General features: G+C 43.7%; 1 protein-coding gene across 1 annotated transcript in view; it reads right to left on the bottom strand.

The window, feature by feature from the left end:
• Positions 1 to 13,981, bottom strand: part of MSH5 (mutS homolog 5) — a 102,949-nt gene that overhangs the window by 37,283 nt on the left and 51,685 nt on the right. The window contains exons 6-9 of the mRNA XM_066582105.1: positions 10,103 to 10,212; positions 7,154 to 7,189; positions 5,951 to 6,033; positions 203 to 248 (exon numbers count right to left, since the gene is read on the bottom strand). Of these exons, the coding sequence (XP_066438202.1) occupies positions 203 to 248; positions 5,951 to 6,033; positions 7,154 to 7,189; positions 10,103 to 10,212 (275 nt within the window). The remainder of the gene's footprint in view (positions 1 to 202; positions 249 to 5,950; positions 6,034 to 7,153; positions 7,190 to 10,102; positions 10,213 to 13,981) is intronic.

The raw sequence follows: 13,981 nt of genomic DNA, 5'->3' as shown, positions 1-13,981 counted from the left end.
CATCAGACTTTGATGCCACCTGAAATTCCGCACTAAAATCTGCAATACAATGCCACAGCGAAAAAGCTACAAAATCCACACAGTAATCCCACCTACGTTATTTGCTTCAGAATGTTGCAGATTTTGTGGCGCATTTTTATGCAGTGTGTGAATCCACCCTCCGTCTCCCCCAAGGTCGTCAGTAGACAGAGTTGCGGCTTACCTCATCTGTTTTTCTCCCCACTTACACTGGCATTGGTTCAGAAGACCTAAAATAGGACAATAATCAGAAAATGTCATCATATCCCACACAGTGAGTGATGAAGGCCACGCCCACCGCGCCACTATTGTCTGAATTCTATCAATGCATATGACAAAGCTGTTAATGGGTTATAAAGGATATAAGGCACCAGGATTGCGGTCTCCTTTTCATAATCCATTCCATCCCCAAAAATAAATCGTTTTCAAAATATGTGTTGCTTAAATAAAAAAACAAACACCACAGCCTCTGTATGTAAATGACCCGAGCTTGCATACCTCTATGAAAATGACCTGAACCTGAGTGCCTCTGTATGTAAGTGACCTGACACTGCATACCTCTATGTAAATGACCTGAGGCTGCTTACCTCTAAGTAAATGACCTGAACACTGTGTACATGTAAATGACCTGAGGCTGCGTACCTCTATGTAAATGACCTGAGGCTAAGTGCCTCTGTATGTAAATGACCTGACACTGCGTACCTCTATGTAAATGACCTGAGGCTGCTTACCTCTATGTAAATGACCTGACACTAAGTGCCTCTGTATGTAAATGACCTGACACTGCGTACCTCTATGTAAATGACCTGACACTAAGTGCCTCTGTATGTAAAGGACCTGACACTGCCTACCTCTATGTAAATTACCTGAGGCTGCGTACCTCTATGTAAATGACCTGAGGCTGCCTACCTCTATGTAAATGACCTGACGCTGCGTACCTCTATGTAAATGACCTGAGGCTGCGTACCTCTATGTAAATGACCTGAGGCTGCCTACCTCTATGTAAATGACCTGACGCTGCGTACCTCTATGTAAATGACCTAACCCTGGGTTCCTCTGTATGTAAATGACCTGACACTGCCTACCTCTGTATGTAAATGACCTGACACGGCGTACCTCTATGTAAATGACCTGAGGCTGCCTACCTCTATGTAAATGACCTGAGGCTGCCTACCTCTATGTAAATGACCTGACGCTACGTACCTCTATGTAAATGACCTGAGGCTGCGTACCTCTATGTAAATGACCTGACCCTAAGTGCCTCTGTATGTAAATGACCTGACACTAAGTGCCTCTGTATGTAAATGACCTGACACTGCCTACCTCTGTATGTAAATGACCTGACACAGCGTACCTCTATGTAAATGACCTGACGCTGCATACCTCTATGTACATGACCTGACGCTGCGTGCCTCTATGTAAATGACCTGAGGCTGCGTACCTCTATGTAAATGACCTGACGCTGCGTACCTCTATGTAAATGACCTGACCCTGAGTGCCTCTGTATGTAAATGACCTGACACTGCCTACCTCTGTATGTAAATGACCTGACACAGCGTACCTCTATGTAAATGACCTGAGGCTGCGTACCTCTATGTAAATGACCTGACGCTGCGTGCCTCTATGTAAATTACCTGACGCTACGTACCTCTATGTAAATGACCTGAGGCTGCGTACCTCTATGTAAATGACCTGACCCTAAGTGCCTCTGTATGTAAATGACCTGACACTAAGTGCCTCTGTATGTAAATGACCTGACACTGCCTACCTCTGTATGTAAATGACCTGACACAGCGTACCTCTATGTAAATGACCTGACGCTGCATACCTCTATGTACATGACCTGACGCTGCGTGCCTCTATGTAAATGACCTGAGGCTGCGTACCTCTATGTAAATGACCTGACGCTGCGTACCTCTATGTAAATGACCTGACCCTGAGTGCCTCTGTATGTAAATGACCTGACACTGCCTACCTCTGTATGTAAATGACCTGACACAGCGTACCTCTATGTAAATGACCTGAGGCTGCGTACCTCTATGTAAATGACCTGACGCTGCGTGCCTCTATGTAAATGACCTGACGCTGCGTGCCTCTATGTAAATGACCTGAGGCTGCGTACCTCTATGTAAATGACCTGACGCTGCATGCCTCTATGTAAATGACCTGAGGCTGCGTACACCTATGTAAATGACCTGACGCTGCGTACCTCTATGTAAATGACCTGACCCTGAGTGCCTCTGTATGTAAATGACCTGACGCTGCGTACCTCTATGTAAATGACCTGACGCTGCGTACCTCTATGTAAATGACCTGAGGCTGCGTACCTCTATGTAAATGACCGGACGCTGCGTGCCTCTATGTAAATTACCTGATGCTGTGTACCTCTATGTAAATGACCAGACGCTGCGTACCTCTATGTAAATGACCTGACGCTGCGTACCTCTATGTAAATGACCTGAGGCTGCGTACCTCCATGTAAATGACCTGACGCTGCGTGCCTCTATGTAAATGACCTGACGCTGCGTACCTCTATGTAAATGACCCAACGCTGCGTGCCTCTATGTAAATGACCTGACGATGCGTACCTCTATGTAAATGACCCAACGCTGCGTACCTCTATGTAAATGACCTGAACCTGAATGCCTCTATGTAAATGACCTGAGGCTGCGTACCTCTATGTAAATGATCTGACACTGAGTACATCTATGTAAATGACCTGATGCTGCCTACCTCTATGTAAATGACCTGAGGCTGCGTACCTCTATGTAAATGACCTGAGGCTAAGTGCCTCTGTATGTAAATGACCTGACACTGCGTACCTCTATGTAAATGACCTGAGGCTGCTTACCTCTATGTAAATGACCTGACACTAAGTGCCTCTGTATGTAAATGACCTGACACTGCGTACCTCTATGTAAATGACCTGACACTAAGTGCCTCTGTATGTAAAGGACCTGACACTGCGTACCTCTATGTAAATTACCTGAGGCTGCGTACCTCTATGTAAATGACCTGAGGCTGCCTACCTCTATGTAAATGACCTGACGCTGCGTACCTCTATGTAAATGACCTGAGGCTGCGTACCTCTATGTAAATGACCTGAGGCTGCCTACCTCTATGTAAATGACCTGACGCTGCGTACCTCTATGTAAATGACCTAACCCTGGGTGCCTCTGTATGTAAATGACCTGACACTGCCTACCTCTGTATGTAAATGACCTGACACGGCGTACCTCTATGTAAATGACCTGACCCTGAGTGCCTCTGTATGTAAATGACCTGACGCTGCGTACCTCTATGTAAATGACCTGACGCTGCGTACCTCTATGTAAATGACCTGAGGCTGCCTACCTCTATGTAAATGACCTGACGCTACGTACCTCTATGTAAATGACCCGAGGCTGCATACGTCTATGTAAATGACCTGACGCTGCGTACCTCTATGTAAATGACCTGACGCTGCGTACCTCTATGTAAATGACCTGAGGCTGCCTACCTCTATGTAAATGACCTGAGGCTGCCTACCTCTATGTAAATGACCTGACGCTACGTACCTCTATGTAAATGACCTGAGGCTGCGTACCTCTATGTAAATGACCTGACCCTAAGTGCCTCTGTATGTAAATGACCTGACACTAAGTGCCTCTGTATGTAAATGACCTGACACTGCCTACCTCTGTATGTAAATGACCTGACACAGCGTACCTCTATGTAAATGACCTGACGCTGCATACCTCTATGTACATGACCTGAGGCTGCGTACCTCTATGTAAATGACCTGACGCTGCGTGCCTCTATGTAAATGACCTGAGGCTGCGTACCTCTATGTAAATGACCTGACGCTGCGTACCTCTATGTAAATGACCTGACCCTGAGTGCCTCTGTATGTAAATGACCTGACACTGCCTACCTCTGTATGTAAATGACCTGACACAGCGTACCTCTATGTAAATGACCTGAGGCTGCGTACCTCTATGTAAATGACCTGACGCTGCGTGCCTCTATGTAAATGACCTGACGCTGCGTGCCTCTATGTAAATGACCTGAGGCTGCGTACCTCTATGTAAATGACCTGACGCTGCATGCCTCTATGTAAATGACCTGAGGCTGCGTACATCTATGTAAATGACCTGACGCTGCGTACCTCTATGTAAATGACCTGACCCTGAGTGCCTCTGTATGTAAATGACCTGACGCTGCGTACCTCTATGTAAATGACCTGACGCTGCGTACCTCTATGTAAATGACCTGAGGCTGCGTACCTCTATGTAAATGACCGGACGCTGCGTGCCTCTATGTAAATTACCTGATGCTGTGTACCTCTATGTAAATGACCTGACGCTGCGTACCTCTATGTAAATGACCTGACGCTGCGTACCTCTATGTAAATGACCTGAGGCTGCGTACCTCCATGTAAATGACCTGACGCTGCGTGCCTCTATGTAAATGACCTGACGCTGCGTACCTCTATGTAAATGACCCAACGCTGCGTGCCTCTATGTAAATGACCTGACGATGCGTACCTCTATGTAAATGACCCAACGCTGCGTACCTCTATGTAAATGACCTGAACCTGAATGCCTCTATGTAAATGACCTGAGGCTGCGTACCTCTATGTAAATGATCTGACACTGAGTACATCTATGTAAATGACCTGATGCTGCCTACCTCTATGTAAATGACCTGACACTGAGTACATCTATGTAAATGACTTGACGCTGTGTACCTCTATATAAATTACCCGATGCTGTGTACCTCTATGTAAATTACCTGATGCTGTGTACCTTTATGTAAATTACCTGACACATTCACTATGTAAATGACCTGACGCTGCGTACCTCTATGTAAATGACCTGACACTGTGTACCTCTATGTAAATGACTTGACACTGCGTACCTCTATGTAAATGACCTGACACTTTCTCTATGTAAATGATCTGACACTTCTTCTATGTAAATGACCTGACACTGCATGCCCAAGTAAATGAGACAATTCGCTACAGAAGAAGAGTCCCAACATCCTCTGTGATCTCAGCATGCACAACATCTTCCCACAACACCCAACAGCAGCATACAGGATCAGAACATCGCTGGTTATAGTGAGATCTCACTGTCTTCACTAATTGAGCACTATGTGCGGCATTAACGGTGTAGTTACCAATCAGTTTCACAGAGGTATGCAGCAATTTGTGTTTGTTAGGGCTAAAATAGGCTAGCGCATACGCAAATACGCTTGCCGCTACGGAGCATATTAGCGCATGAACCAGTCAAAGTTATTTTTCTTTTACCGTTCAAAAAAAACTGGAAGATAGGTCTCACACTATCTTGTCTCGCACGTAGTTTATCTATGTTTGTCTGAAGCCGCCCTTAATGACACATAGTTCGCAGTGTACTACATGTGGACAGACCCTTAAGGTGCCCTAACAGCAGGATTACTGAATAGTCAGTGTTGGGTTCCTTTCTAGGTCGACGGAGCTGACTACAGAGGGGTCCAACAGACTCTGATCACATCACTGGAAGACCCGATAGAACGAGAGCCCCCTTTGTTCACGCCGTGGTCATTGAAACTCTCATCCTTTGCTGTACTGAGCAGATGGCTCCAACACCAGGAGCTACTAGTAAGAGCTCGTTCTTAGAGCAGAAGGCATTAGACTCTGTAGCAGTGATGCCGTTGTAGACTCTGCACTTGTGACAGCAAGCAGTCGTTGAGATGTTTGTGCACCCCTTACCTACAGCTGCACATACGGTATTGCCTGCCCCTAACCATACTGTAATTCTACATAGCCCTCCAATCAAAATACTTGGACTGTTACCTCACACTAATCCCCATGGATGTCAGTATCATCTACCAGGTACTGAAGATCCATGCCATCCTCCTGTGTGGCGTCCCTTCTATGGGAGCAATAAGGTACATCAGATGGAAGAATTACCAAAGAGACTGAAACCCTCTTTTCCTCCAGAAAACATCTTATACACAGATGGGTGAACTTCACGCTTGAATATCTGCAAAACACTAAAAAGGAGAAACAGCTGAAGGCGGCCTGTCACCATAGAGCGTAGCCCCATAATACGTGCATGACCAACTGACAGGAAACATCCTCCTATCATCAGGTCCTTTCTAGGCCCAGCACACTGTGCCCACTCATTTCTTTACTGCAGTCAGATCTTCACTCTTCTAATACATTGTTCCAAATCCTTTGCAAAGACATTAAAAGGGTTGTCTTGTCTCAACACGTTATCCACTATACTGATCAGTGGGGTCCGGCCACTGAGACCCGTACCAATTCTGTGATTTCAGCTCCAGTGCTTCCTGAAGCGCTGGCAGAGAAGGCCATACATGCATGCCTCCGCTCCATTCACTTCAATGGGACTCTGTTATCTCCGGTGGTCCCATTGAAGTGAATGAAGCAGGAGCAGCAAGGCTGCAATCTCAGAATTGTGGTGGTTTGAGCATTTGGACTCCCAGTAATCACATCACTGGGAGACCCAACAGAATAAGTGAGTCCCCACTGATCAGTTATCCCCTATACTGTGGATATCCTGTAGAAAGTAGATAACTTGCTGAAATGGAAATACACCTTAAATTACACATTTTCCCTGACTACAGCCGGCACTAGAGGGAGCTTAGGAGCTGACTATACACTATTAGAGGGGTCAGTGTGTATACAGAGTACAGTAAGGTCTTGGGCTCTCTCTTGTGGTGGCAGATTTTTACCATTTAAAGGTGATGTCCCATGACAAACATTTATCTCCTATCTAAGGTAACCTCAGGATCACTATAATGAGGGTCCCGAATCCCCCCTTTCTGAAGCCATTTGCCTGTGCCTGCATGACCACTGCTCTATTCAAATGCCTCCAGAACAGGGGACCCAGAAATGTTATTCTAGTGAGGACTGTGGGGCCCAGAACCTGCAGTCGGACTCCCATGATCATATCTCTCCTGTGGGTAGGTGATGGATGTTTGCTGTGAGGGACCCCTCTAACTCTCTGTTTCTGCAGAGAGCTGCAGTTGCTATATAGATATATTATTCCTTACACAATTTTAAAGCTATTAAGTAAACGATTAGTGTTCAAGGGCGGCATAGTGTGGATCCAGGGTGCAATATTGGTAATGATTTGGTTGGTTCACTTACCTAAATGTATCTTGGTCCATGTCCACTATGTCAGTCCTAGAACACAAGAGAGCTACGTCACTTCCCTCATACTAAGGAGCCATTTCCAATCCATTGTGCTGCCAACCAGATCTTATCCCAGACCCCCTACGGGACCGAATACAGGGAACATTTATCAAAGATAGTGCTCTACTTTTCTGTACGGTTTGGCTCTAAAATGCTGTGACTTTTTGCCGTCTGACACTTCTCACTCCACTTTTCAAAAGTTTCTAGAAAAGAGGGCGGGGTTTGAGTAGCAAATTTATGGACAGATTTTAAAATTCTACTTTTTAAAAAGTTCTTAGTCTCACTCCAGTAACTGGGCAGCGTAAAAAGTGATTTCGCATCTGTAGTCATATTTAAATACACAACAAATTTATCTTCGCATGACAGTTGATGAATTTGTTGCAAATAGCAACAACATGCCCTTAAGAAAGACTGGTTACAGAGAGCTCCACCTAGTGGTGGCTGCAGACATTGTATTTCCTGACATTAATAATACAGTATACATACAGCTCCTCTTAGAGCTCCTGTACACATGCGATAGTTCATTGCGTTATCCGCTAGCGATATTCCGTCACAGCCGTGGACAAGGGGCCTTAGTGGTGGCTGCAGGCAGACAGCATCGTATTATTTAATCTAAGTCTATTCTGCTGCCTGGGGACTGTGTATACAGAAGATTAGTCAGTAGACGCAGAATATTCACCTTCATATACTATATATAACTGTGGTTCTTAAATGTTATCTTCCAGCACCACAAAAATCTTATTTAAAATCACTTTATTTTATTCATAACATGATCAGCAAATGCTGCCCTTGCGTCACCAATGAGTTTCTAGCGCATACACACTCTAAATCATGGTAATTTCATTATATTATTCTAAAATGTTTAAAAAGCCCCATGGCAAATAAAAAAAACACTCCCATATCAGTCACATGATGTCAGCAGATAAACCACTCACACATCAGTCACGTGATCATAGAATTCCATATGCCGACAAATACATTCAAAATAAATAGAAGAGGTCTGCTTTGCAGGTTAAACACCCTGAATATCTTGTGCCCAACTTCAATATTCAAAATGTTATTGTTTTCAGCAAGAGAAACCAAGTAATCTTGAAGATATAATACCTTTTTATGGCAAACAAAAATACATAATGCTTTCATATCTTGATATTGAAGGTTGGTTTCAGGTCACAAAGTCATAGAAGAATTTGGGAATATAAATTTATAACAACTTTTGACACTTTCAATAGAGGGTTAAATTCTTCAAGAGGATTCATGAGTAACTGGGAGGTATGAGAATTGTATAGCACAGATAAGACTGCTGGCCTGGTGACCCCCTAACAGTAATTCAGAGACCATAAAACCTTCACTCTCTTATCAGTGTCTGGTTGAAAAGGTTTGTTTTAGTTGCAGTATTCTTTTAAGTCCAAATCAATCACATCCATATCTGTGCCTTGCCATAAGTATGTATGTTATAAGTGTGTATAAATATGCATGCCTCTTCGGATCTATTTCATTTAAGCCTGACGAAGAGCCCTGCATTGGTTCGGAAGCTCGTGTTAATATCATGTATTTTTGTTAGCCATTAAAAGGTATCATATTGTGAGACGGTGACCGGCAAGGTGCTGGAGGGAAGGCATATCTCGCCTAGGATGCTCTCCTATGCTGCTTTGGGGAGCGCTTGGGCAGATGCGTGCCACCGAGCAGCCTGGGCTCGGTGGAGGAAGCCGGCAGTATTGTGTTAGTAGCATTAAGCCACTAACATGTTGTAGTATGTAAGTGGCTCCAAGCCACATAATCCGGGCCGGCTTTTTCTGGAGTGACCAAAGTGAAGGGTGGGATGGTCACTCCCACGTACCAGGTGGGGCTGGTACCAGGCCATATAAAGCCTGGGCCTACAGGGCCAGAGAGAGAGCTGAGACCTTTGCAGGTCTGAGAGTCCTGGCTGGCTGTGTGCAGGAGCTATTTGGTTACCAGTGTGTAGACAGGGACGCTACATGTATAGTAAGTGCTCAGACGAGCAGGATTTCCTTTATGTTTGCCTGATGTTAAGGCCTGTATTTTGCTTTTGTTTGCTTGGAAATAAACCCAGGCAAAGCCTGGACTAAAGACTTTATCGCAAGTGTCACTGTCTCTGACTGCTTATGCCCAGGTTGCTACCGATCCTAAACGCTAATCCCTCACAATATCTACAAGATTACTTTGTTTCTCTTGCTGGGAACAATCACATGTTGCTCTACTGGCTAACACGGTACCAAACCTTTGTTTTCATTATACTTTAATATCCAAACCGCTTCACACTAATGTAGATATTTCAGCCAGTCTCCTCGTCTATCTGGTTTCTTACCTCTCTCTAGTGTTTTGCAGCCTGCGATACTCCTCTCTCCATTGTAGTTTAAATGTCTCCAATAGGTTCTGCTATTTTGTGTTTCAGTTTGCGCATTGTGCAGCAAACATATTTCTAATAACAGAACATGCGCCCAATAATGTGTACCACATGATCTGCATCACAGTTCATGTGATCCCGGATTTATCATTTGTATTAACATCTCCTCTGCAACATGAATTTTTTCTGGAATATCTGCAAACATTGCACCTACGTAATCCACATATGTAATTCCCTGCATTACCTAACTCCATTGTTGTGGTGATATTTCCAACAAACGTGCTTGGTGCTACAATATTTGATATGGTTTTTCCTCTTCTAGCTACAAGATTACAGAGGAGGGGACAGCATACATGATAGTCTACAGGGGAGGAGGCATCATACATGACAGCCGACAGAAGAGGGGACATCATACATGACAGCGTACAGGGGAGGAGACATCATACATGACAGCCTACAGGAGAGGAGACATCATACATGACAGCGTACAGCGGAGGGGACATCATACATGACAGCGTACAGCGGAGGGGACATCATACATGACATATTTCTTGAGACTTAGGACTGGGACCCCCACACTGCTGTCCTCCACTTCAACACCAATCCTTCTCCGCTCCAGGAAGTCTAGGAGCCCACCTAAAGCACAGACCTGAAAAAAAAAGATGTTCATATATGAAGAAAATGACATAACATTTATCAGGTGTTACATGTACAATAATTCCTCTTCTCTACGGGAGCTGAATATTTGGTCTCCTGCTGCTCACCTGTTATATATCACGGGGTCTCTATTATAACTCTGTAGATCCTTATACATTATGCAGTGGTCATCTATGACTCCAGTGTGTAGCAGAGAGGCACATCAGTATCACTCCAGAGATTGGTAGAGGTACATTAGTGACTGTGATCAATGATGTACCGCTGGTTGTTCCATCTGGTTAGATTATCACTGTGCAACACAATTTTTGTAGCTGATAAGCAGATAGGCAGCTTGTAGTAACTTTAGTGCGCGGAATTCAAATATGATATCCATTTATTTTCTGCCACGTAAGGTTTTCCAGTTATGGGGAATAATGGAAATGAAAATCTGCCTAAACAATCCAGTCGGCTCACCATTAATATTGCTTAATAAAAAGAACAAAAGTGACTGCGTAACTATTTCAGCTACAATCAGTTACACACTGCGTGCTGACTGAACACTATAAGGCCGCCTGCAGACGGCCGGGTCGGATCCCGCTGCGATAATTCTCGCAGTGGGACCAGACCCGAACCCCTGCAGGGACCAGCGCGGCACTCACCTCTACCGCTGCTCCGGCTCTTTTATGTGCCGGCTGCTGGCCAGCCGGCGCATGCGCAGAGTGGAGCCTGGCGGCCGGGGAGTGACATTTCTGTGCGGGGCTCGCAGAGCTCCGCACAGAAATAGAGCATTCTGCGATTTGTTTTCCGCGTCTGATTTCACGCAGGCAAATCGCGGCAGTCTGCCTAGGATTGCATTTTCTAATGCAATCCTATGGTAGCGACCATGGGCAGAAATTCCGCGGAATTACCACCCGTGTGCAGGGGACCTAAGGGTAGGTTTATGTAACATATAGTGTATGTTTCCATGTGGCATGAACACTGCGAATCATCCACCAGTAAGTTGTGATTAATGAACTGTGTTTTTACAGGTCGGTGGTCAGACTAAGTAAAAAAATCAAAATCATAAAACAAAAATATATGTTTGGTATCTCTGCGTCCGTAAAAGTCCAATCTATCAAAGTAACACATTATTTACCCCGCACGGTGAACGTCGTCCCCCCAAAAAATTTAAGAACGACAGAAATGTGGGTTTTTTTGGTCATTCTGTCTCCAAGAAAAAATAAAAAGCAATCAAAAAGTCGTATGTATTCCAAAATGGTACGAACAGAAACTACAGGACGTCCCACAAGAAATGAGCCCTTGCACAACTATGTGGACAGAAAAATAAAAAAGGTATTGCGCGCAGAAGATGGCCGCAGAAAATATATATTTTTTTAAATTACCGTAATTGTCCTTGAAAAAAAAAATAAAAGTAGTACAGCAAAAAAAATAAAAACTACATAAGTTTGGTATCCTAGTAGTCGTACTGACTCGTAGAATAAAGTTATCATGTTATTTTTGTTGCAGTTTGTGGCCCGTAGAAACAAGATGCACTGAAATATGACGGAATTAAATTTTTTCTTTCATTTTACTCTACGTAGAACTTTTTAAACGTTTTTCAGTACATTACATGGTACATTAAATAGTACCATTGAAAAATACAACTTGGCCATGCAAAAAAAAGCCCTCATAGAACTACCGCCGATTGATTAAAAAAAAAAGGAGTTACAATTTTTTAAAGTGAAAAAAAAAAAAGCTTGATCACTAAGGGGTTAAATAACTTGACAATGAGGCGCCCTGCTATTATTCAGTTTTACCCGTGTAATCAGCAGGTTTTAATTTTACAGAAACACATCAATTACTTTCGTTTATGAAAATTTTTCAAAAATTTCTTGCACAGTCTTATCGTTATGGATGACTGCACCATTCATTACCTGCACTGATCTGTGAATGGTGGAGCCACTGGATACCGATGAGGTGACGGTAACAGTGGCGTCAATCTTTCAAATAAGCCACTGATGACACTCGAGCAACAAAGGAAAACATTTAATTTTAGAATGGGTGGACTACTTAGCAGAGCCGCTCATTGCACTGAGCGTCAGCTTCCAGTGATGACACCAGCGGGGAATGACGGGGAAGGTAAGTATAAGGGCGCCTACCCACTGGCGTTTGCGATTTTCGTGCGTGAAAAACGCAGCGTTTTCCGCGGCATTTTCGCGGCTTTTTTGCGCCTTTTCCGTTAATTTCCATTGACATTCATGGGTGCATTAAGAGAAAAATAAGGACACATATGCAACTAACAGTTCCTATGTTAAAAATTGCAATGGACCGAAAAAAAAACGCAAGTGGACAAGAACACATTCTATCCTAATTGCTCTTCAGAAAAAACGCAAAACGCAAAGGAAAAAAAATCGCAAGTGGGTAGGCGCCCTAACACTTCCATCCACGGACTCAGCGAGTCTCCTACTTTTAGCACATGTCCTCTACGTCTAGAGGAAAGAAAGTATCTACACAACATAGAAGGGGTTATTTACTGTAAGAGCAGTAAGACTATGTAACTCTCTGCTTGAGGACGTGCTGATGGCAAATTCAATAAGAGTACAAGAGGGTACAGGATGTCTTTCTTCAGCGATACAATATTATATGTTATTATATAATGAGTATTCTGATTGCCAGATTAGAGTTAGGAAGGACAGGCTTCTACCTGGTGTATTTTATTCATCCCTCAGGATCAATATTAGGGGGTAATTGGCTGAACTGGATGGACATGTCTTTTTTAGGCCTTACATACTATGTTACCATTGTTTTTTGGGCAGTCTTATTTTTCCGTAAAGACTTGTTTTTTGCAAGATGACTTGTAGTTTTTATTGGTCCCATTAGTACACATAAACAACTTTTCTGATTACTTTTTCTTCCTGTTTAGGGGAAGCAAGATGAATAAAAAACAGCTATTTTGGCATTTTACTTTTTATTAGTTTGCTGAATGAATAGCGTAATATTTTATAGTACAGGTTGTTATGAATGTGGCAATGCCAATTATCTGCATTCTTATTTTATTTTTTTAATAGTTAAAGCATTTTGAAAAGGAAAAATGCTTTTATTATTATTTTTTATGTTAAAACATTTAGATGCTGCGGTCAGCTGTGACTGTTGCATCTGCAGTGTTAAATTGCATAGACGAGTGATTAGATGAGCAAGTGCTCAGATTCTCAATCCTTTCCTTCGATGAGAAAAACCCTCCATATGTGAGACAGACAGCAAATATGATCTCCAATTAATGGGGGAAAGGAGAACAGACAGGAGAGTCACAGATCTGTTCTTTGCTGCCTGTTTGTCCCACCTTCCCCTCCCCTCTGCACACAGGCTGAAATGACTACTAGAACTTCAGAATTTCTGACCCTACTTCAAACGGTTATATGGGAGGAACCGTGGCTTTAAAGTGACTCCAAAAACTCATCAGTAAGGGTGGACACCCACTTGCGATTTTTTCCCCTGCGATGCGACAGGAATGATTATGAAACTAATGATTTTTAATGGTTTCATACTCATTTGCGATGTGTCAGCAGAGCTTCGCATCGCAGAGAAGAAATCTGCGATATCCCTCAGTGTCTTCAATGGGGCCAGGGGCAGCAGCGTTAGCCCCATTGAAAACATATAGGAGTATACCGCGGACTTCTGCCACAGGTGTGACAGCTGTGGCAGGAGCTTCCTTCATTCCCGCGGGGATGAAGGAATCCTCTGCCACAGCTGTGACAGCTGTGGCAGAAGTCCAGGATGCTACCGCATTACTTTCAATGGGGTCA

This window comes from Eleutherodactylus coqui, chromosome 10 (assembly GCF_035609145.1).
Source record: "Eleutherodactylus coqui strain aEleCoq1 chromosome 10, aEleCoq1.hap1, whole genome shotgun sequence".
Taxonomy (NCBI): Eukaryota; Metazoa; Chordata; class Amphibia; order Anura; family Eleutherodactylidae; genus Eleutherodactylus; species Eleutherodactylus coqui.
This window is presented reverse-complemented; position numbering and strand designations above follow the sequence as displayed.